The sequence below is a fragment of the Macaca nemestrina genome, chromosome 3 (assembly GCF_043159975.1).
Source record: "Macaca nemestrina isolate mMacNem1 chromosome 3, mMacNem.hap1, whole genome shotgun sequence".
Classification (NCBI taxonomy): Eukaryota; Metazoa; Chordata; class Mammalia; order Primates; family Cercopithecidae; genus Macaca; species Macaca nemestrina.
Window position 1 is genome coordinate 172,628,070 of NC_092127.1, and position 25,028 is coordinate 172,653,097.

Below are 25,028 nucleotides of genomic sequence, written 5' to 3' on the forward strand. Positions count from 1 at the left end.
CCTTTACCTATATATTGGGAATACTAATACTGATATGGTTTGACTGTCCCCACCCAAATCTTATCTCAAACTATAACTCTCATAATTCCCTCATGTTGTAAGAGGGACCCAATGGGAGATAATTGAATCATGGGGGTGGTTTCTCCCATACTGTTATTGAGGTCGTGAATAAGTCTCATGAGATCTGATGGTTTCATAGAAGGAAACCCCTTTCACTTGGCCCTCATTTTCTTCTCTTGTCTACCGCCACGTGAGACGTGCCTTTCACCTTCTGCCATGATTGTGAGGCCTCCCCAGCCATGTTGAACTGTGAATCCATTAAACCTCTTTCTTTTGTAAATTGCCAGGTCTCAGGTATGTCTTTATCAGCAGCGTGAAAATGGACTAATACAATTAGCTCCTGGGCAGAACTGTTTCAAGTCTTAGGTAGGATAAACTTACATAAAGTGTGTGGCACATAATAGGCACTAGAAAAGTGTTAGCTATTATTCTTGCTGTCATTAATCAGTGGCTTTGCTCATTTCATTCCATTCCATGCAAAATGTCCCTCTCCTGGTATCTGTCTACTTAGGTCCTACCCATTCTTCATTGCCCAGCTCTAACATTAACAGTCCCGGAAAGCCAGTCTGACCTTGCAAAGCAATCACTGCCTCTTCTGTACATGGATAGTCCTCTGTGTTATCACCTCCTGTGAGGCGGTGAATTTATAAGCAAAATGGGCTGACACAATGGCTCACTGCTGTAATCCCAGCATTTTGGGAGGCTGAGGGAGGAAGTTTGCTTGAGGCCAGGAGGTCGAGGCTGCAGTGAGCTATGCTTGTGCTGCTGTGCTCCAGCCTGGGCAACAGAGTAAGACCCTATCTCTCACACACACACACACACACACACACACACACACACACACACACAAAGGAAGAAAGAGAGAGACAGAGAGGAAGGAAGGAAGGAAGGAAGAAAGAAAGAGGACAAGGAAGGAAGAAAGGAAAAAGAAAAAGAAAGGAAGGAAGGAAGGAAGGAAGGAAGGAAGGAAGGAAGGAAGGAAGGAAGGAAGGAAGGAAGGAAGAAAAAAAGGGAAAAATTACTGCTAATTGTCTCTTGGGTCTAGCCAGAAAGACCTGAAGATTTTCTGTGACAACTTCTAGTGAGTTTCTTTCAGTTTTTGTCAACTGATCAAGCCCAAATGTCTTTCTTTTCAATAGCAATTGTCCCAAGCTTTCTTGGATTTCTTCAGCTATTTGCACACCATATTTATCTGTTGCAGAAGTAAGCCCTCAGAGAGGAGGTCATAAGCCTCAGGAATCTTTGTAGCTTCAACCCTTCACTCAGGGTTTACCATTTTCAAGGGGTTCAATAGATATAGATTGAAAATGCTCAGTAGATGTTTATTGAATTAGCTAGTGAAGTAGGAAAGAATAAAATTCAATAAGAGGCAGTTATGAACTCCTGTTAAGCAGTGAATTTCTAGGGAGAAATCACTGTAAATATTCTTTTGGGTCTAGAAAGGCCTGGAGATCTGTAACAGCTTTGACTGAGATCCTCTGAGCTCATGTCCTCTGGCCAAGCCCAAATATCGTTCTCACCATTTGTAGCAGACCTGGAGAATCGCAGCTCAGATCTCTTCATGAAAAGACTGGCTGCACAGCGACTGAGAGTGTGCTTAGCTCACCGTCTCCAGCTGTTCACTCCTCTGGATTTTCCTCAGTTTGCAGGGAGCAAGGGAACCCTGGTCCTGTAACTAAGCAAGACCATGGTACAAGGGCCCAGCCTCTCCCCCTGGATGTGGGATTCCTCTCGCAAGCAATTTCTGCTTCGGAGCTCCCTGCTGGGCTGGTAGGGACTTTATCCAGTCTGCAGTGCTTCTCCTCTTTTTCTTTCCTTGGTGTACTTCCTAATAAGGCTTTTGCACTGTCAATACCAGCTCAGCCTCTCATTCCCCAAAATCCCAAAAAGCACACCACTGCAGACCAGTGTCTCCAGGGAGCTTGGAAAGAGCCAGGAGGAAGACTGACCTCATTTTCCAGGAGCAGTGCTCATTTACAGCAGGTGAAGAAACATAGAATATTGAGCTGATCTGACAGCACCAGGCATATGGCCATCAGAAGCCTTGTCCAGTGGCCTGGGCTGCCCATATACCAGAAGGACACCCAGAGTCCTTTGGTTTTGCTGGGGGAATCCAGCTGTAATTACATTGTCCAAAATATGATACTGTAGCAAAATCGATCAAAGAGAATACTGTTCCCGTGGCAAACTTCTTGATTTCCCAAATGAGTCTAAACATAAGACATTATTGATGAATCCTATTATTTTTCTCAGAGGATAAAAGATAAAAATAAATAGGGCTGTCTTGGATTGTACTCCCCAGGAAGCTGCCATGGCTCATACTAGAGTGGGGAGGAATGTGCAAGAGGCTGGGCAGTTTTTCCAGCTGGCCTTTTGCTGGTCTGGAGGCTCCAGGATTATCCCTGATATCCAGGGGTGACTGTGTCTTTTCTACTGTCTGCCATTGTCAACATCCAGTGATTCTCTCTTGGCTCTTGGGAAAGCTTGTCTCTTGCCAGGTCTCATTTGGATCAAGGAGGAATTTGCAGAGGGCTTCCATTCTCCATGCCCCCTTTTGCACTCAGCTGGTGCCTCAAGGGATATTTGGACAGGTTCATCTTGGAATTCATGTGTGTCTGCAAGTCATGAAGACTCTCCCTCTGAGGGCCTGAAGAATGGTCATATTTAAGATTGCTTTTGAATGATATTCCAACATCAAAGAGATGCCTTCAAATAATTTGGGGTTAGATGGTGGAAGGAATGATAAGGCTTCTACCTTCTAGAACTTTGTGGAAAGCATTGATACTCTTTTTCCCTCCTCAGTATTCTCCAGCAGCTTTGTTGATAGAATAGGACAACTCCAACCACTATAGTCGATGACATGATGACATTGGCTACCTGATCACATAACCTGTCCAAGCCTCAGTTTCTTCCTGTGAAAACTTCTGTTCCAGGGTTATGTGAGCTGCAATAGAGATAATAGAGATGAAAAAACCTTGTAACCTAGAAAACCGCTAGATGAATATCAGATAATATTGTAACCTTAAGGGCTACTCGACTTCTCCTTCCAGGGAAGGTGAATATCGCAACATAGAGATGCTGGAGATAGGAACTCTCCCAGAAGTTTATGTATAGCAGAGGGAGAGCCCTTGTCTGACATGAGCTAAGACAGCCTACTGGTGACAGACTTGGGATTTACAACTGTCCTCTCCTTGAAATGACTGCTCCTGCGTGTCAGCATTTGGGCCAACAGACACACCCCGTTGCCCCTCCTCAAGTGATAGATCACCCACTCTCCCACCAAATTAGCAGTCTTCAGGAGCCACATAAATTCTAGGCTGCAATGTCCTTGTAACAATCGAGAACAAAGAGTCATGAGGTTTGTTTAAGGGATAGAGATTTATCTCAGCACAGTGACGGGTCTGGCCTTGTCCTGGTGGAAGGGCAGTGGTGATTGAGTATGCTGGAGTCTCCCACATCTTGTCCTTGGGCTGGGCTCCCAAGACACTGCCTAATGGCCTGGGGGCTGCTAATCCCAGAATGTAAGAGGTACACCTGGAATTGTTGCATGTGCAGGGCAGGCTGAAGGCAGCAAGAGTCGCCTTGTTCACCAGTGGACTCCTACAATCTAGCACAGTGCCTGGCCATGGGAGCTGCTCAGGAAATACTTGCTGAACAATTAAACTAAGCTCCCCAGCTTTCAGAGAAATTCACAGATACTGTCTCTTGGGATTGTGGAAAGTGTTGGAGAAAAACTAAAACACTTCTGAGGCTCTAGGAGGCTGTTTTGACATAGAAGAGTTTTATTTTCTTGGTACATTTTAAGCTTCTTGAGAATATCTTTATCTTCTCTCTATATATATTTAGCTATATCTATCTGTCTGTCTACTGTCTATCTATCTATCTATCTATCTATCTATCTATCTATCTGTCTATCATCTACCTATCTGTCCATCCATCCATGTCCATATCCATATCTTATCCACATCCATATCTATATCTATAGTGATTTGTGGCTCTCAATAAACAGGGAGAGACCAACTAGCTAACCATTTAGTTAACTAATTTGTGCTGCTTATAAGAATGTTCACATTTTTCAACTGACTTCATCCTTCAAGCAATCCAAGCTGATGTCCATTGTCCTCTCCCATTTGCAGAAGAAATCAAGGCCTTAGAACTGGTGAAACTGAGATTCAAATCACGCCCTGTGACAACACAGGCCATGCTCCTTCACTGCACCACCTTCTCAGTTGGTGAGCTTTGGAAAGGGAGGCATGGGGGTGAGTTCTGAAGATGAGCTATGCCTGCTTGTCTTCTGAGCAATCCTTCCTATAAGATGTAGGTGAATCGAAGAGGAGGGACCCACAGCCAGGCCCGTAGGTAGCAGTGGAATCCTTTGTCCACGTTCTGATTTTAGGAATTCAGAAATTCCCTCCATGGTGATTAGTTTAAGTCTGAGAGCTATATTCAAACACAAACATCCCTGGGAAGTCTAACCCAATAAGCAGGCAGTCATGGGATTAAATGTGGATGCATTTTGGACACTTTTTCCAGAAGACATTTTGATGTGAGCTAGGGTAGGTTGAACAGAGGGCATGAGACCACAGAGTAACTCAGATGCTAAGGAACAGAAAAATTATAAATCCCAAATATATTTAATTTAGCCTTGATTAAAATTAAGTTGAGACCAGAGGCCACAGTCTTGAATAGCAAAAATCTTGAGAGGATATAAGACCTTTCAGAATGCAAAGCGTTGGATTAACCATGGTTTGTGGATAACAGAAGAGCTTAGAGGATATTTACAGACCCCTTATTATAAATTTAAGTTAAATCTCTGCTTATTCCACAACTCGTTCGCCTAAAGTAGAATTTCTGCTAAGTCTGTTTGCTAAGAAGAGTAAAGAGATTTCTCATAAAGTTATTATGTTACTTGTAAAGTTGAGACTGAAAGTTTGTTATATAGAAAACTGTGCTTGTCTTAGGGGGTTGACTTTACTCACAGACTCACTCTCTGTGACCTCACAGACTGGGCGCATTCTCCTAGAACTAGGAACACAGATAAAGGCATTCTGTCTTGTAAACATAAATAAAGTATAAAATAAAAAAGCATAATAAAAGATTCTGATTAACTTTTTTTTGCACAGTACAGAACTTCAGAATAAGTAAAAGAAAAGAATGAGAAAGATAAAAGCATGTAGTAATGAAATAGAAAACCAAGATAGAATACAGAAAAGCAACAAAGGCGTAACTTGATTCCTGGAGAAAACTAATAAAATCGACAAAACTCTGACGGTATTGATCAAGAAAAAAAGAGATGACATAAAGGGGAGAGGAGCAGAATTTCTAAACCCCCTTAACAAAGAGGATGGAAAGAACATTACGAAGTTGGAGAGAGAAAAAGTCCTGTTAAGGAGTTTTGTTAGCCCTGGTTGTTCCAGTTGGGTGGTGTGTTTATCTCTAAACCACTCAGTGTGGCTGGGAGAATGGAATATTCTGGAACGCTCTAGTCTAGATGACATGTATACTTCTTGGAGATGAAGGTATTCATCAAGTGAGCCACATAGACTGAACCCTGAGGAGGAGTGATTCTCTCCAAAGGAAAGTCATGCCCTGTTGTCATGAGAAGGGGAAGCTGGTGCAGGGTAACAAAAATCCCACAGGCACATTACACTGGTAATGGGGAGTAGGTAACAAAGGTCACCAGAAACCAATGCCAGGGTCCTGAGGGCCTTTGGGCTGATTTAGGAATCTAACTAAGATATCCACAGGCAGCTCTTCAAGAACATGATGCAATCTAAGAGGCCAATCAGGGATAGATTCCAAATGAGTTCTAGACTTGTGACACCCACTGAGTTTATGAAGAAAACAAATGGTGGGAAGCCAGAAACAGGATCTACATTTGGTCAGCAGCCAACCACAAGAATAGCCCGTTAGGGTGATATGGTCGAGAAGGGATTGACATACCCTGATTTTTAAAAAACGGACAATAACTTTTTTCTTTTTCACCCCAAGGAATCTCATTTGTAGCCATTCAAGCCAAGTGCCCTTGAGATTTGGATGAATAATTTTGTTTTAGTTGTTACAGCAAGCATCAGAGTTAGAAGTACTAGACGTTAGTGGAGGCTTTCCAAAGTTTCTATCTCTGGTAAGAAGACCAGGTAGGGGGTGGGGATAAAGTTAGCTTGGAAAATGGGGAGTAGGAGAAGAGAGGGAGGATAAGCAGCCTGATGTGGTATCTGAGATTCTTACAAGATTCACAGTTTGGTGTAGAGTTTAAAGCCTATTTTTGGTCTTAAAATGGAATCCCCAAACTGTGATATTCTCAGTCACATTCTTCTGTAAGATTTCTGTTGCTTCTTACTGATTGCACCTGAGAGACATTGTCCCTCTAATGTCTGTATTTCTGAAATGTCATTCATTCATTCAATCAACCAATGTTACATTGAGGGCTTACCAAGAGGGAATCAGGGATTAGCCTTTGGTCTGAAGATTTCCCATCCACCTCCACCCATCTCTCCCTTCCTATCCTCACTGGCCTTCTAGCTGCCAACTCAACATCTGCACATGGATGCCTCATGGACGTCTAAAACTCAACATCCCCAAGACCAATCTCTTAATATTTCTCTTCCAGCCAAACCCTCTCCTCTTCTAGACTTTCTTATCTTAAGAAATGGCACCTCCATCCACCCACTGGCTTCAGGCAAAACCTGGGAGGCATTCTTGCCATTTCTTTCCACCTCCCTCCTAAATTAAACCAGCAGCTAGTCTTGCTGATCCTTCCTTTAAGATACATCTTGAGTCCACATCCACTCTTCTCTGCCAGCAGTCAAGTCCCAGTTGCCATCATCTCTTACCAGGACTAGTTCAACGGAACTAGTTCCCATTCTCTACTCAGCAGTCAGAAATAACTGCTCTGAAGTATAAAGGATAGCATGCCGCTTCTCTGACTGATGTCCTTCAGTGGCCTCTGACATTTAGAACAACATGCAGGCTCTTTGCCTTGGCCTACAAGGTCCTGCATGATTTAGTTTCTTTCTACCTTTCAGACCTCATTTCATCTCTTCCTCTCCCTCACTCTCCATGCTCTGGCCACACTGGCCTGCATTCAGATCCTTACATGCACTCAGCATGTTCTGGTCCTAGTGACTTCACACATCCCATGCTTTCTGCCTGCTCCACCCCTCCCTTAGTCTCTGCTTACTGCCCTCCTGCACTTGCCTGCCCTTCCTCATCTCAAAGCACTCAGCTAAGTTCTCAGATGGGCTTTCATCATCCTGATGTGGTTTGGCTGTGTCCCCACCCAAATCTCATCTTTAATTGTAGCTCCCATAATTCCCACATGTTGTGGGAGGGACCTGGTGGGAGATAATTGGATCAACAGTGTGGCGGTTTCCCCCACAGTGTTCTTGTGGTAGTGAATAAGTCTCACAAGATCTGATGATTTTATAAGGAGAAATCCCTTTTACTTGGCTCTCATTTTCTCTTGTCTGCCACCATGTAAGACATGCCTTTCACCTTCCGCCATGATTGTGAGGCCTCCGCGTGAGGCCATGTGGAACTGTGAGTCCATCAAAATTATTTTTCTTTATAAATTACCCAGTCGCCAGTATGTCTTTATCAGCAGCATGAAAATGGACTAATACACACCTAAATTAGGTCTCCCCTCTTCTCTTCCTTCATAGGCTCTATCAAAATTTGCAATTGCTTACTCATTTATGCATTCTTTTAATTTAATATCTGTCTGCAATGAAGGTGGGGATCATATCTGTCTTGCCCATTGTTTTATTATGGATGCACAGCACAGAGTAGGTTCTCAGTTAATACTGACAGAATGAACTGACAAGTAACTGAACGTGAGGGTACATGAATGCATGAATGAATGCCATTTTGAGCTGCCAACACATGCAATCATATAAAGTAGAACCTGTTTGAGACTTTAGAGAAGGCCACTCCAGCCAGCACCGTTTCAGCCACTGTAGGAACGTGTGTTATTCATGTCATAAAGACATAGCTTGAGTAAGTGTACATCTGAAGAAGGATTTTTACATTTTCAAAAACTCTTGCTATTTCCTGAAACAGATTGTGTCTCTCTGATTGTCTATTAAGTTTTTTTTATTTAAACTGCTGAGGAACTTGGAACACCACCAAAGTAATCTGCATTTCCATTTTTATATTTTAATTTATAAACTGCGCCTTATAATTTACAAGCACTCACTTACTTAGTGTCTCTAGCAGAGCCGAAACAAATACTAACTCTGCCAGCTATGCTACTCCAGCCTACCCTCTGCATCACTCCTATCAGGAACTTTTTAGATTTTGGGGTTGGAGAGGGTGGGCTGGAGCTAGCTCTAGCTTGGGGAAGTCAAGGTTAGTAACAATGATGATATGTCACATTTATTTAGGAAAAGGTACAGAAGGGCTCTTTATCCCCATTTTATAGATGAAAAAAATAGGAGCTAGAGATGGGACTAACATAACCAAGAAGGTTTGCTTGTGACTGATGAACCTGGCTTACAATCTGCTTCTCTGGAATTCCTCATGCCAAGGGTCTTTCCAGAACACTAAGCCGGGCTCTCTCAACCTTGGCTCTAGCAACATTTTGGCCTGGATCGTTCTTGCTGAGTACTGCAAGATATTTAGTAGCGTCCTCAGCCTCTACACATTAGACGCCAGGGGCACCCACCCCAAATATCTCCAGACATGGCCAAGTGTCCCCTGAATTATCCGCAATTGAGAACCACAATACAAGACGGTGACTCTGACTTTGATTACAATGGAAGCACAGAAGTCAGGAAAACCCATCTCCCTCCATAGTCCTCTCCCCATCACTTCCCTACAATCTAGTCACATAAAACTCTGCTCAAACGCCCAGTGCCTCCTTTGTGGTACTAAGTGCTTTACTTTCTCGATCTCATTTAACCCCCAAACGTGGTTACAACAACCTCTTGTTTACAGGTGAGGAAATTGAGGTTTAGAAAGATCACAACGTGCACAGCAGTAAGTGGCAGGCTGGGATTACACATTTACACAGCAGTAAGTGGCAGGCTGGGATGCAAACCAACCGGTCTAGTCCTGGGGCCAGCATTTAGCTACGCCGCCCTGTCACCCCCGGCTCTCACTCACAGGTGAGAAATAGATTTTCTTTTCCTGAGTCAGCAGGGAGTGCTGTGTTTGAGAAGCCTCCCGTCCTCTGCTCTATAGAGCAGTAGCCCGTCCCTCTTAAGGCAAACGTCTTACAGGTGCGTAGCACACACATCCATGATAGTGGGTCTGCATGTCTGTCGCCCTCCCCAGGCTGTGGTCTGTGTCCTCAGCACCTAACACTGGGGCTTGCTGAGTAAAGTATTTGTGAAATGCATGCCCACACAGCAGCGAGGGTTAGACACAGCAGCCAGGGTTAGACAGAGCAGCCAGTTGTGGAGTATGATCCCCCCGGCCATGTCTTGTGTGACCTTGGGCAAGATAAAAACTTCTCTGAGCTCAATGTTCCCATCCATAAAATGGGAGGACCCATTTCTCAGGACAGATGCAAGAATTAAATGATGATAAATGCAGACTGGTTTGCACTGATGCCTGGTGCTGGATACATGGCCACTAGCAGGGAATGTCTAACTCCCTCCATGAAGTTGCCTACACAAAGCTCGCTTTCAATTCCTGAACCTCTTTTGGTCAGTCTGTGACCCCCATGTAGCCGGTGTAGTTACTCTTTTAGGTTTGTCTGTCCAGTTAGACTTTAAGCTCCCTGAGGACAGGAGCTGTTCCTTTGTTCCCTCCCACAGCAGCCAGCCTGATACTGTCCTCATGGATCTTGTCAGCGGATCACCAACAGTAATTGCTGAAGAAGCAATAGTATGATTCCTATTTTTTCATTGGATACTGCCTTTTCAGAGTAGGTTTTAGCATCCGCAATGCTTTTCTTTGGTTTGCAGCTGGACAGTGGTGCTGTGATTCCCTTCTCCGAGCAGTTCAGGCTATTAGACATTCCTTTGCTTCTGCTTTAGCCATTTTCTTTGATTTCCTCAGCCGCACACTACCTGTGTTAAGATTTCAGCTCATTGCTTCAAACTTACGGAGATGAAGAGGGGCTCAGGAGGGCCCGGTTAATGTGGCCCTTCAAGGCTCCGAGCCCCATCCTGCCCAGCCAGGAGCTGCTGGACCACCAGCCAGTCAGGATGCTTTCTGGACGTCAGCAGCCTCATCAGTAAATTAAGGATACAAGCAGGACCTGCCTCAAAGGGTTAGGAGATTAAAATCACAGTGGCTAGGATGTATCACACCCTCAATCCCTACTAACCCTCCTCTGACTGGGGCGGGTGGGGTGGCCCGTGGGCAGCTGAGCAAGGGGAAACTTTCCGGGGCTTTCCAGCTCTTTAGCAGGCAGCAGGCAGGGCCCAGAGCGCCGGGCGTGCAGGCTGCAGCGGCTTTGCTTCCCCACGTTCCTCCTATGGGGAAGGCTGGCTGGCTTCAGTAACCCCTGGTGCTGTGGAAACGGGAGCCAGACCTCACTGCCCCACCGCAGAAGGCAAGCAAAGACATCCCCGCTGACCCCACTGGCAGCATGCACTTCAAAATTATTAAAGGCTGCTCAAAAGTCTCTCCTCTTCAAAGCACCTACGGCTGCCTCCCTCCCCAGTAACCAAGCCGGTTCTCCACACTCCCCGCTCCGACTTTATTCATTATTTGCCTGAAGGGAACCCAGTGCCCTCCCCAGATTATACCCCTGGAGGGATTGCAGGCATCGGATCCTCCACCGCTCAGCCAGGCCCCGACGGGGGTCTCCGCTGGGTTTGGCCCCTCCCCCAAGGTCACCCAACTTTTCCCTCTGTCCCCGCGCCCGGCCCGGGGCGGGAGGGGGTGGCGAGGTGGTGGCCGGGTGGGGCGCCATGGGGGCGGCGCTGACCCCCTCCCCCGCGGGGCGGGCCCCGCCATGCATTATTCATTGGCCAGAGCGGGGCTGCGGGCGCGAGTGCTGATGTCAGGCAGGCGCGAGTGCGGCGGGCGCAGCGGCGGCGGCCGCCCAGCAGCCCGGGCTCCGGTGGGGGGGCGCCGAGTGGGGGTGGCGGCCAGCATGCTGCTCGGCTGCGGCTCGGCCTCCCACACCCGCGGCGCCCTCGTCCTCACCAGCAGCGGCGGCGGCAGAGCAGCGAGAGGCGCCCTGGTCTGCAGCGGCGCCGGGTCCGAGCGCGCGGCGCGACGGTGGGGGTCGGGGCCCGGGCGGGGAGCCGGGACTGGGCATGGCGCTGCGGAGAGGCGGCGGCGGGGCGCTCGGGCTGCTGCTGCTGCTGCTGGGCGCCGCGTGCCTGATTCCGCGGAGCGCGCAGGTGAGGCGGCTGGCGCGCTGCCCCGCCACTTGCAGCTGTACCAAGGAGTCCATCATCTGCGTGGGCTCTTCCTGGGTGCCCAGGATCGTGCCGGGCGACATCAGCTCCCTGTGAGTGGGACCCCTCCAGCCCCCATCCCGCCCCGCCCCACCCTGCGTCCGCTGCCGCGAGGGAGTTGCCTCTGGCGCCGGGGCAGCGCAACCCTGACCCACTCCCCAGGCCCCTTGTTTGCCTTTGGGTGGGGGACGTGGGTGGAGTGTTGGCCCCGGGGAGGATGGTGAGAACTTGAGCCCCAGAATCTGGAAACCCAGACAAGTCCCAGTGGCAGTATTTCTCAGAGTGTGGCCCACGGGCCACCTGCATCAGACTCACCTGGGGAAGCTTGTGCCAATGCAGAATCTCGCTGCTCTGAAGCAGTCTTTGGAGTGGAGTCCTGGAGTGTGCGTTTGACGTCCCCGGGAGACTCAGGGGTGCATTAAAGTTTGAGAGGGTGTGTGTGTATGTGTGTGTGTGTTTGCGGGTTGAAGTTGTGTGTGCAGGGGCGTGCATAGGAGCAGCTGAACACGACCTGATTGAGTGCAAACTGGGAAGGGTGAGGCCTTACTGCCCCACATCAGGTCTGGGGCGAATGTTCATCCCGTGGCCTCCTCCCGACTTCTCCACGTTGCAGGTTACAAAAGGCCGAGGTCAAAGCATGCAGGCTCTGGGAGCCCGAGGGTCCGCCCCACGTGGCCTGGAAGAGAGGTCACAGAAGGCTTGGCAGAGGTTTGGGGCATATCGGGCGCCTAGCCCAGTGACCAAGTGCTTTGAAATCAGCTTTTCTTCTTGCCCTGAGGTCAGGAGGGCTTCTTGCCCCCTTTCGCCATCACACAGTTGTGTCGGCTGCATTTTTCAGCAGGAAGAACTGACAGGAAAGGGCTTCACATGACGTAGCCACCTGCCGAGGTGCTTTCACCCTGCCCTCACCTGGCCACTCAAGCCAAATGACCAGCTCTCATAAGGGCGGTGGAAGGGGCTGTTGGGCTTTATCTTTACTGCTAGGACCACTCTCTTGTTCCAGGCCAAGATGTCTGGGTGCCCATTCGGTGGTGGAGGCAGGGAATCCCCGAGGTGACGTTGCTTGTGCCCAAGATACTTTCTTGTGTCCAACGCTCCCCAGCCTCCCACCCAAGGCAAATTGTAGGGCCCTGGACCCAGGAGTGAGGGGGTTCCCGTTTGCACTTATAGAAAGTCAGAAGAGTTTGGCTGGTGGGAACAGAGGACATTTTTGATTCTTAATATTGCCAAGTCGGGTGACATGGAGGATTCCAGAAATTAGAGTTCCCCTTATTAAATCCTTCAGACCAGCAGCTGCTTAATTGACCTGCATGCGAACTGAAAGGAATTCTGAAATAATATATTCAGATCCTGCTGTGGCCAGAAAGGATAGGGGGCCTGGGGGCAGAAATAAAGCCAAGCATCTTGCCCCCTGGTTGACCGTTTTATTTGGCAGATGGCACTGTCTCTCCCCACACAGGGGAGCTCAGGTGTCTGTGAGTTTTTCCCCAGGGCTTTCATGGTGCATTTAATCAGAAGTGCTCCGACTGTCTTTCAGAGATGGGTTCCCAAGAGGAATGCTTAATCCTACCCCAGCGTTTCGTAGGCCAACAGTAACGCTGTGTCTACACAAACAGAATCATGGGCAGAGGTGAAGCGATTATCCATTTTCAGGCAAGGGCCTCCTGTAGTTAAGAAAAGGAAGTGAAGGGATCGATTTAAACTGCCCGAGATAATGTCTGTGGAAGGAGCTGATGGGAAAGGTTTCTGTTATTCAGACCAGTTTTCATATTGATCTGATTCATTGGGAAGTGGCTTGTCTCCTCGTTCCTACCCCGGGGAAGATCCTGGGCAACTGTGCTCTGCCTCACTCCTGAGAGTCAGGGTTTGAAGTACAGGCGGAGGCAGAGGTCAATCCCCCACCCTGCCTGGCACTTCCTGAAAGAAACCGAGGCCTACTTTTGTTCATCTTTTGCCCATAGGAGCCTGGTAAATGGGACGTTTTCAGAAATCAAGGACCGAATGTTTTCTCATCTGCCTTCCCTGCAGCTGCTGTGAGTATGGGAAGTTCCCTCTGCATAGTGGGGGCCCTGCGGTGCCATCCTTGAACTGCTGTCTCTGCCCCTTTGGTATCAGCCCTTCCTAAAGGACCCCAGCTCCGGGAAGAGACCATGGCTGCCTCATGGTGTTAATTTACCCTGTGATGTCCCCAGCAAAGCACTGAGGCTCTCTGCTCAGCTTTCTTTCCTTAGTTGGATACTTGTTTTCTTCAAAGACTTTATTGTAGATCCCAACACCCACATCTAGTAAATGGGGAGGTAATTGCATTGACTCATGACCTGCGTCACCTAAATGCACTGTTTCCCAAACACCTCAGTATAAAAGAAAACTTCATTTTAAAATCTTACTGTTACTCTGGAAATAGGAGTGTTTTTAGTTTGCTGAGAACTTAAACCAGTCAGGCAGCATCCTATGAACTTACTTGCATAATTTTATTTCATCATCACATCATCCGTAGGATGAAGGCATGCTTATGATCCCATTTGATAGATAAGGAAACTGAGGCTCAGGGAAGTTAACTAACTTGCCCCAAATCACAGCCAGGATTCTAGTCCAGGGCCAAAAGCCCACACTCGTAACTATTCCTCATCCCAGCTCCTCTCTGTGAGCGATGTTCAAGTCACTGTGGTGATGCTCATGTCGTACCCTGTAACCCAGGCTGGGTAATGTTTGCTGATGAAAAGAAATGTCCAAAAAGCAGTTTTCAAAAGCAAACCAGTGACAGGCAAAGTATGAGTACACACCTCATTCTCCTGATCTATGTTGGTTTCTTAAATCTGAGATCAGATTGAAATTAAAACAAGCAATGTGCTCTAGAAAAATTTGGATAAATGGAATATAGGAGATCACAATTCATCCTAAATAAACATACTCTTGATACTTTTGTTCTTGAAATGTTATATGCCTACTTTTAACATCATACTTAACATTTTAAAATCTGAGGCCTCTTAGAAATGGCAGTGCTATTAAAATATACTTTTCATATAATAGAAATACAATTTTAGGTATTCTTTTGCCAGTAGACTTGGGTGATGACTCAAATAGAAAACTATGTAGTGACAGTCTTCTGAAAGTTTCTTAAGCGACCTTTTTTTTTAAAAAAACTATTTTTATGGGAGTGTATAATACAGTAGAAAAGGTTTTTCTGGTTTTTGTTTTTTCTGGGTCGCAGCTGTGTGACTTTGGTCAAGTCACTTAGCTTCTCTGGGCTTATATTTTCCTAAAAATAGATTTGGATTAGATCTTTTTAGATCTCTAATTTTATGATTGCTTGTGTACCATAAAGCGTTCACTGGCTGTTTAGTCGTGCTGAGCATTATGATGTTTTAAAGTAATAGCCATCAGGTCATATTTACTGAGACACACAGGTTCGAAAGGAGTTCTGGAGATGACAAGAAAATCTGGTCAAAAGGAATCTACTTGCCATCGTCTCTAAGAGCAGGCTGTGAAAATCAGGTTTCTTACAACCAAATGGGTTCTCCTTAGACTAAGAAGAGCTCATGTTTGCCCACAGATCAAAATGTAGCAAAGGAAATAGAAATGGCTTCACCATGTGACTCGAGTTTTACATCTCTGCATTGGAATCTGTCTCTTACTTTCAGATTGCTGAATTCTAACTCATTCACGATCATCCGGGATGACGCTTTCGCTGGACTTTTTCATCTTGAATACCTGTAAGTTTTGTGCTTTGTCTATGTGCTGAACATTTGGTATCTTGGTAGAATTTCTGGATTGGTTTCTGTGCTGGAACAGCATCTCTGCGAGGGTTTAGGGGTGGAGAAAATGGAGAATACCCCATTCTCTTTTCAGCACTGACCTTCTGTAGTTTACTTGCTTGCAAACATGCTAGGGAAGGAGGAGGCTGGAGACAAAGAGGGAGCGACAAAACAAAGAAGGAGAGATATTCATTCTCTGCTGACATTTAATTTGTCATGTAGTAAGCACAATTGGAAGTTGCACTGGGTATTTTTACTTCTCATAAGTAATGAGCAAATCAGCATGGATTTGCTGATCAGCCAGAAATAGAGCTGCAGGGTTCTGAGGGTTACTTACTTTTAAGAAAGCCTCCCTATTTGGGGGGTACAACTTCATGTTGTTCATTCACTGTCCTACATCTCTTTTGCAGTATCTCCTATGAATTGCTACCGAGGGTCTAATTTCATTTTTTTTTTCCTTAAAAAAAGTCCTTTTCCCCTTTTTTGATGTGCAGGTTTTTCCCCTCACAATGAGCTTTCCTCTTGTTCTGATTTCTGCCTTTTCTTCCTTTCATGTCTTTTTTCCCCTTTAAGTTCTTTCATCCTTGTCTTTGGTAACTTTGTAATAATGTTAATCCTGCTATCAGATGGGATTTCCTCACTTAGCATTCAGAGGGATTTTTAAAGCCTTGTCTCATTATCTTGTCTGAGTTCAACAGGTAGGTATTGGAATTTTAGACACATCCCAGATATAAGAAATCTCTCTGCTGACTTTGTGTCTTGAGGAAAGATGTCCCTGGAGGAATCCTTTCTCCAGAGTATACATAATATGTGTATTCGCATAATACTCTGATATCATCATATGCATAGTATGGAAAGTGTAGCAGGTCTGCAATGCTAAATCTGACTAGGGTCTGTCAAAGCACATACATATCCAATGGAGGTAGCAGTTGTAAAGCTATGAGTTTTCTCTTACGGTAGTTCATCTTATGGTCATGTGGAGAGGAAGTTGGCTGAGCTCATCAGTTTATGCTGAAGTGTGTTACTGAAAAAACATCTCACTTTTAAAAACCATCAGTGAGTTTTCAGTGCAAGAATCAAGAACTAATTCACTGATGATGTTGTGTTACAAAGCACCACCCATGGAGCATCTCATCAAAGACCCTCTTACATTTGACTTAATATGATGCTATAAACTAAAATTTAGTTCTCCCTGGGCCTAGAGAATAGTCATAGTGAATTCACATGAATTCTTTCCCACAAAGACCTTAAAGCATGGCCAGTGGTAATATTACAAGATCCCATGAGAAAACCCTGTGGGGTTTTGGTACAGAGAAAGAAGTTTGGTCCCTACTCAACTTCATTGTACTTCCTACTTCCTAGTGGCTTAGAGAGCTTGAGCTTTTCCTGCCTTGTCACCCATTTGCTTGGTGATTAGATGGTGTAGGACACGATAGACTCAAGGTTGCTGAAAACCAAGCTTGACGGAATTCTCTCCCAGCAAAAAACTTTAGTATGGAGATGTAAAACAAGCGAACTCCCTCAAGGGACAGTGACATTAACAGAAGTATGAATGGCCAGGCACCATGAAATGTGGGATTGAGTAGGGAAAATGTCTGGAAGTGCTCCAGTCTTATAGAGATATGAGAATTTCTTGCCTTTGTATAGTGCTTTCTTCTTTATTTCTCCCCAAGATGTTTTTACCCATGTTGCCAGCTCAGAATTCTTCGAAGACTTCCATGCCGCTTCTGGAAGGAGTGCAGACCACACACTCACATGCGTGTGTTTTTGCATACATACTGCTACCACATGTAATTTGGTGCAGCTGACCTAGTCTTCAGAGATCAATTCTTACAATTCACAAATGCTTTCAGATTTTATTCTGAAATCTTACCAACATAGTTTTTTTTAGAGATACTAAGGAGAGAAAATTCATTTTAATTATACAACTTTTCCTCTTAGGTTCATTGAAGGGAACAAAATAGAAACCATTTCAAGAAATGCCTTTCGGGGCCTCCGTGACCTGACTCACCTGTAAGTCCTATGAAAAGTACTGTAAGTCCTCTAATATGTGGAGTAAGATTCGTTTCCTGGAGCCTCTCTGTTTCTTGGCTGTAAGAGTCCCCGAAGGAAACGAATTTCTAGATTACTTAAGAGGTTTCTATGTTGTCAATCAGATACTGGCTCATTGTGAGTACTCACATACTTGTCTTATTATCATCTCTATCAACCTGAATTGCAGTTATAGACCACATGACTGTGTGGGAATTAAGGAGCAACCTGGGGTGTGAGGGACTTGTGTTGCTTGATGGAGGAGATGGGAAGAAATTTCTTTTTTTTTTAGGCAGAGTCTCACTCTGTCGCCCAGGCTGGAGTGCAGTGGCGTGATCTCGGCTCACTGCAGCCTCTGCCTCCTGGGTTCAAGCCATTCTCATGCCCCAGCCTCCCGAGTAGCTGGGATTACAGGTACACACTACCACACCTGACTAATTTTTGTATTTTTAGTAGAGACCGGGCCTCGCTATGTTGGCCAGGCTGGTCTCGAACTCCTGATCTCAAGTGATCCACCTGCCAAGGCCTCCCAGAGTGCTGGGATTACAGGCGTGAGCCACTGCACCCAGCCGGGAAGGAAATTATTGTGAGTCTTATACTTGCTTGGCACCAGGCACAGGGCTGGGTGCTTAGTGAGCCTTCTCTTCTTCATCTTTCATAATAATCTGTGAGTCCCCATTTTACAGATTTTGGAACCAAGTCTTAGATGACTAGGTGGAATGTTGAATCAGAATTAGGATAAAGTGGAATAGAGACATTTTCATGGTTCCTCTCATTTGAGTGCAAATCACTTTTTCTTTTATGTTGGATTAATCTGTGGTTTCAACTAAGCTCTCTGGTTCTTTAAGAGCTTTCTAGAGATAAAATTAAAGAAATTGATTTGAAATTGGCATACGAAAATGAAGCAAGTACACACACTTAGCGAATGTATAAAATTTGTAAAACTAGAAAAAATAGTGGCTGTGTTTATGAAAATGTAAAAATACTCGTTGTCTTGGTAGGAGCAATTCATTAGCCAGGAACCAGGTCCCATTTGCATGATAGGTATTTTGAGTTTGAGTAAGATAACATGTCTCATCTCTGTAGTCAGCCTGCCTGCCATAAAGACAGTTGGGAAAACTGGAGGGTTTTGACTGTAAGTGTTGGGCAGGGATGGTAGTACCTTCAGCATGTGTAACCCTGACTGGTACAGTGTGGACATAGTCATCTAATGAGGAAACCATTCACATCAAGCCCCGATATTGGCCAAGGGGTTTGTCAATAGGCTTAGCAAGCACTTGATTCTGGAACGCCCACAAGTGAGGCTCTGCTTAAGTTAAAGCCTATGGGGTAAGGAGATGAGGGCGCAGACGTGGGAAGCCCAAACTTCTGTGTCAGCATAGTTGGTACTGGAGAATGTCCTAGGTCTTCATTTCTTCCTGTAAAAGCCTTTATTGTTTTTCAGATTCAACCTAAGTGTGAAATCCCCAGATTCCTGTAGAGGCTACAGTTGTGGGCTTGGAGTCATATAGGCTTGAGTTTAAATCTCAAGGCCATGATTTATTAATATTGCTTAACTTTCTGAGATCAATTTCCTCCTCCATAAAATAGGGATAACTATACTGATTTCATAGGATTGCTGTACATAAAGGGTTAATGCTTGCTTGCAAAGCATCTAGCCCATTACCCATGGTAAATGCTCAAGGCATAGTTGGCATCATCATCATCATCATCATCATCATCATCATCATCATTCCTTCCCTCCACGCATTTAAGAAGTCCCAATTTCCTCCATGACCCCTCAAGTATCTTTGGCAGTTTGGGTGGCCAGACAGAGTCTGCTAAGGAGACAGCTGTGGGTGTCTGAAGAGGAACAGCTGTGGCCAGATGAGCCTGGTTCCCAGAAGTCAGGAATTAGGGCTTTGTATTTGAGCAAAAGCTCTGGGCAGATTATAAACCCAAAGCCCATGTGACGGGCTGAGTTAGTCCAGATGGCAACTTTCATTTGCTCAGATGACCATAAGCAGGAGGGTGTGAACAAGCAGGTATCATGCACGGGTATTTGCATATCTTTGTGCAGGTGTACAAAGTATCCTTGGATGCATGGACTTATATACATGAGTGTACATAACTGTGTTCGTCTGTGCATGCTTATGCGTTTGTTTCATGTGTTATCATGCATACATGTGTGCAAGAGGCACCTCCTTTTCTGTGGTATGTACAGAGAACACAAACACAGAGGGAGCGAGGGAGTCCTGCACTTGGGTCCAGAGAGCACAGAATGCATTAGAGAAGAACCAGCTCATCCCAGTGAGTAGGACCACCCTGCTGTCAAGCCTACAAGTCAAGCCCCTCTTCAGCTCTCTAACCTTATTTCTCTGAGTGTCTTCAGAACATCAAGCTCTCGGTGCTCCCCCACCTCATCCCACTGCTTTTCCTCATATCCTCTCCCTTGCCTGGGATGCTGTTTCTTCCGCCCTTGGTCTCTTGGCATCTGCCTTTTCGTTCGAAGTCCAAATTAAGTTCTATCTCCCCAGTTAAGCCATTCTCCATCTTCCTCTTCACTCCTGTCATTGGCTTCATGCAGCCAGTACTTTACTGTCTACAATGACCATACTGGTTGGTGCTGTTGCCTGGGTGTTCGTTTTATCTCCCAGCACATGGGAAGCTCCTGGAGGGCAGGACTTTTAGTGATCTGCCCTTAGCTCTGTTCTTCCCCCAGTGTCTAGCGCAGGGCTAACCCAGCAGGACGTACTTTCTGATTTGCTAATTGATGGATGGCTTCTTTTTTTTTTTTTTTTTTTTTTTGAGACGGAGTCTCGCTCTGTCGCCCAGGCTGGAGTGCAGTGACCGGATCTCAGCTCACTGCAAGCTCCGCCTCCCGTGTTCATGCCATTCTCCTGCCTCAGCCTCCCGAGTAGCTGGGACTACAGGTGCCCACCATCTCGCCCAGCTAGTTTTTTTGTATTTTTTTAGTAGAGACGGGGTTTCACCGTGTTAGCCAGGATGGTCTCGATCTCCTGACCTCGTGATCCACCCATCTCGGCCTCCCAAAGTGCTGGGATTACAGGCTTGAGCCACCGTGCCCGGCCGATGGATGGCTTCTTAATGGAATTGGATTTCCCATATGTGCTCTGCTTCTGGACAAGTCAGGTGAATTTCTTTCTTTTTTTTTTTTGAGATGGAGTCTCACTCTGTCACCCGGGCTGGAGTGCAGTGGCGTGATCTCAGCTCACTGCAACCTCTGCCTCCCGAGTTCAAGCGATTCTCCTGCCTCAGCCTCCCGAGTAGCTGGGACTAGAGGCACGTGTCACCACGCCCGGCTAATTTTTTATATTTTTAGTAGAGACGGAGTTTCACCATGTTAGCTGGGATAGTCTCGATCTCCTGACCTCATGATCTGCCTGCCTCGGCCTCCCAAAGTGCTAGGATTACAGGTGTGAGCCATTGTGCCCGACCAGGCGACTTTTAACGTTGACTCCTCTAGGCTGGAGATGTATTTAGTAATTCAATAATTTAATATATTGTTTAAAGAATGAATCAATTCACCTCCCTCCGCTTTTAAAAACCTCTAAGCAAAGAGAAGATACCAAGTCTCTAAAGTTCACCCCTGTGCTTACGGAAGTTCCTATTTGGAATTTGCTTGTTGAAGTTAAGCAGCTGATTTTTATCTTTTATGAACTTTTCCAATGCTTACAGACTCACATGCATAGGAAAAGAGACATAGATCAGGTTTCAAAGCATTGAAGGAGCTGTGCCAATCTGTAACTAAAATCTAGAACATTTGTTTCCAGCAGTCCCATGAAGCCCAAGGGACAGGGAGCTGTTAAGTAGTTTTAGAAATAAAGTAAGTGCCATGATTTGTAGGCAAAATGAAGTGGAAAGGCAGGTGTTAAGCACTTAGTGTGAGTGGGGTGAATAGCCCATCTAAATAATTGTGCTTTCTGAAATCTAAATTGAACATTTGGAACGTTGCTAAACACTCTGCTTTTTTTTTTTTTTTTTTTTGGCTTTGACCATTCTGTGTATACTTATCATATCAATACAATAACTTTCAATTAGTTGAAGTTTTTAGCTAATAATGTTAATTAGCTAAAACATTGTTGTACTTTACTTTCCAGAAACAGTGACCATCGACCAAGAAAAAAAAAATCAAAATGAACACCCCCCCTTTTAAAAATTTCCAAAAACTCTTTCAGAGTAGCTTCAGTCTGTTTACATATTCAGCCTATTTTCCAACACAGTTAAAAATGTACAAATACATCATTTAGAAAAGAAAGGCAAAAGAGTACATGAAACTTTATTTAAATCCATTTGTGGCTACCCAGATGGAAAGGGGCATAATTCAGAAGCTATGGGTCTCCCTATATTCAATTGGTGCCTTGAAGCAAGAATGTTTGGGCTCCAAGCTTTCTACTGTGCCCAGCTAACCAACTCTAGGTAGGAAGACTCATTTCTTTAATTCATCTTTCTGGGATGGGTCATTATGATGATACAGAAGATACATTTCGTAGATATCTTAAATAGGTTGGGGCTGAATTGCTTACATGTTTGTCATTTATATGTTTGGCTGTTTGCATTCATATGTGTAAAAGAAAACAAAAGTAGGCATCAGTTTCTTGGCTGACTCACATTAGAGTGCAGTGCCTGGGGAAATCACAAACTCAGTGTACATCATTTCAACACTCCGCGTCTTTCTACATCAGCCCTGCACCGTGGACATTCATCTTCACAGGATGATGACAGGGCACTGCAAAATCCTGAATCATCAGAGAAAGAGTTGATGCTGTGCATTCTAGTCTATTTCCTGGAGGTGGGGTGCGGACTAAGACATCTTAGAATGATCTTTAACCCCACGAGCAAATGCAAAATGGTTTTGGGTCAACCTTTATTAATGTGAAAATGAAATTGATCATAGTCAATCATTCCCTACAGCTCTAACTTTTATTCTTAAAGGTTAGAGCTGAGTGTCTTTATGTAAAGGAGTATTTACTGAGTCCTTTCTTAGAGTCACAAGTAATAGAATTCACTCAGATGGACCATTAGGGAACTTCTTGGGACAAGACTGTAAATCTTCTTTTATCACTCCCACTTTGGTGCTTAATACATTAATTCAGCAAAGATATACTGAGTACCTGCTGTGTGCCAGGCACTGTTCTAGGAACTGGGGATACAGCAGTGGACAGACAGATAATAATCTCTTTCCTCATGTGGCTTATGTAGAGGGAGAATACACAGCCAGTAAACAAATAGATAATTAAAATATGCAGTGTGCCAAATGATGGCGGTGCAGGGAAGGGAGGTGTGCAGAGGCCTGAGAAGGTGGTGATACTTGAGGACAGACCCAAAGGAGGCAATGGAATGCCAAATGGATAGCTGGGGAAAGAACATTCCAGGCAGATGACCAAGTTCAGAGGCCTGGAAGGTAGGAGCATGCCTCACCTGTTGGAGGCATAGCAAGGAGGCCAGTGTGGCTGGATCAGAGATCCATTGAGTAGTTGGAGACCGATGACATGGGGTCTCCTAGGTAAGCAAGAGTGGAGGTAGCCAGGCAATAAAGGGTCTTGCATGCCACCGAAGGAACTTTGGCTTTGATTCTAAGAAGCATGGGAAGCCATCTGAGGTTGAGCAAATATACATAAAGAGCTTAAAAAGTGCTTTTTGTAAAAAAAAAAAAGAAAATTTATATTATAATCCAGCATATCTTATGTTATCTTTGCATAACTAAGCTCTCTCTCAGTATTGATGACCAAAGCTGTGCTGTAAGTCAATAGCTTTATCTGAAGGGAATTGAGAGTGACAGGGTATGAGATAATAACTGCATTGCAATGTGACTTTCTTGTTCTAGTTCTTTGGCCAATAACCACATAAAAGCACTACCAAGGGATGTCTTCAGTGATTTAGACTCTCTGATTGAACTGTAAGTAATGAAATTTAGTTTATGTGTTCTTGTCATTGTGCCCCAGTTAATCATGTCTTTCAATCCCCTCTTACCTTTCTTTTATGCATTTCTTTTATGCTGTGCCTAAAAATCTATAACAAAGTAGTGCATCCTGGGAAATAGCATACAGTTTGTGTTGTGTTGGATTTTGCCATTTTATACTTAGCACCATGAGGCCAATGGTAAAATGCACTTGCTGGGTGGGAGGTCCCCTCCTTGAGATGGCGCGTTCACCTGCTTTATCTTCTAGCATTGCTTCTTACTGGATATAGTTTTGTTTTTGTTTTTTAGATGGAGTCTCGCTCTGTTGCCCAGGCTGGAGTGAAGCGGCATGATCTCGGCTCACTGCAACCTCTGCCTCTCGGGTTCAAGCGATTCTCCTGCCTCAGCCTCCTGAGTAGCTGGGACTACAGGCGCATGCCACTGCCCCCAGCTAATTTTTGTTTTTAGTAGAGACAGGGTTTCACCATGTTGGCCAGGCTAGTCTCGAACTCCTAACCTCAGGTGATCTGCCCACCTTGGCTTCCCAAAGTGCTATGGTTACAAGCATGAGCCACCGTGCCCAACCTACTGGACGTAGTTTTAACAAGAGCTTGAAGTTTCAATTGTGTTTGTGAAAACTATATTCCTACAATATCCTCTTTATGTTGATGAGAACCTCTGTTGGGGGCTGCTCTTCTATCACACGTCTCCCATTTCCAGCATGGCGTGGAGACAAGAGCATCTAGAGAGATGATATGTCCTCGCTGAGAGCTCCCTGGACGTTATATAGTTATGCAGTTAAATTCCCGGGTGCTGAGGAGTATTAAATAAAGTCAGTGATAGATACAAGAAACAGGAGGCATTATATACAAAATTTTTTGAACTCCATTTTAAGGGATTTTAAATATATCAGGATGTTAATAATTCTGGAGTTTCGTGTTACTACCAAAACATGTCAGACACGTCTATGTGTTTGTGCTTTATTTTGATTTTTAGAGATTTAAGGGGTAATAAATTTGAATGTGACTGCAAAGCCAAGTGGCTATACCTGTGGTTGAAGATGACAAATTCCACTGTTTCCGACGTGCTGTGTAGTGGTCCACCAGAGTATCAGGAAAAGAAGCTGAATGATGTGACCAGCTTTGACTATGAATGCACAACTACAGGTATTCAGAGCCTATCTCATCAGACATGGATATCTAGAATAATCTCTTTGTCTTTCTTTTAGACTGTCAACAGAGAGTGGGGAAAGATGAATATAGAACTGTTTATCAAAATAGTTCTAGAGAAATTTTAAACATTCTAAAGAAATGAATTGATGTGGTAAGGAAAACATCTCGAAAGTTTGGGAGAATTTTTGTTAACTGCCCTGGCTTTAATTTTGCTTCTTTGCAAAATTCAAATTTCTCTAAGGGTTTCATTTTCTTAAGTCAAAGTATAAACTTGTGGGTTTGGCAAGAGAATGTTTTCACATCAATCTAGGTTTCATAGAAGGTCAGTGCAGGGAGGCCTAAATTACTCGGTTGAGACTGTTCTCTTGCTTTAGGAAGATGAAGTTCACTGGACATTTAACTAACAAACACCAGACTTTTTTTTTTTTTTTGAGGTGGAGTCTCACTCTGTCACCCAGGCTGGAGTGCAGCAGTGTGATCTCGACTCACTGCAACCTCCACCTCCTGAGTTCAAGCGATTCTCCTGCCTCAGCCTCCTAAGCAGCTGAGATTACAGGTGTGCACCACCACACCCAGCTAATTTTTGTATTTTTAGTAGAGACGGGGTTTCACCATGTTGGCCAGGATGGTCTCGATCTCCTGACCTCATCATCCGCCCGCCTCGGCCTCCCAAAGTGCTGGGATTACAGGTGTGAGCCACTGTGCCTGGCCCAAACACCAGAGCTTTAAACCCACAAATGACTTTCAGAGT

At 45.1% G+C, this 25,028-nt stretch overlaps 1 protein-coding gene across 1 annotated transcript in view; it reads left to right on the forward strand.

The window, feature by feature from the left end:
- Positions 1–11,020: 11,020 nt before the first annotated feature.
- The window catches only part of LOC105487835 (leucine rich repeat LGI family member 2), a 30,095-nt gene continuing 16,087 nt past the window's right edge, over positions 11,021–25,028 (forward strand). Inside the window, exons 1-6 of the mRNA XM_011751460.2 lie at positions 11,021–11,470; positions 13,379–13,450; positions 15,059–15,130; positions 17,114–17,185; positions 23,031–23,102; positions 24,102–24,271. Coding sequence (XP_011749762.1) covers positions 11,274–11,470; positions 13,379–13,450; positions 15,059–15,130; positions 17,114–17,185; positions 23,031–23,102; positions 24,102–24,271 — 655 coding nt within the window. The 5' untranslated portion in view covers positions 11,021–11,273. The remainder of the gene's footprint in view (positions 11,471–13,378; positions 13,451–15,058; positions 15,131–17,113; positions 17,186–23,030; positions 23,103–24,101; positions 24,272–25,028) is intronic.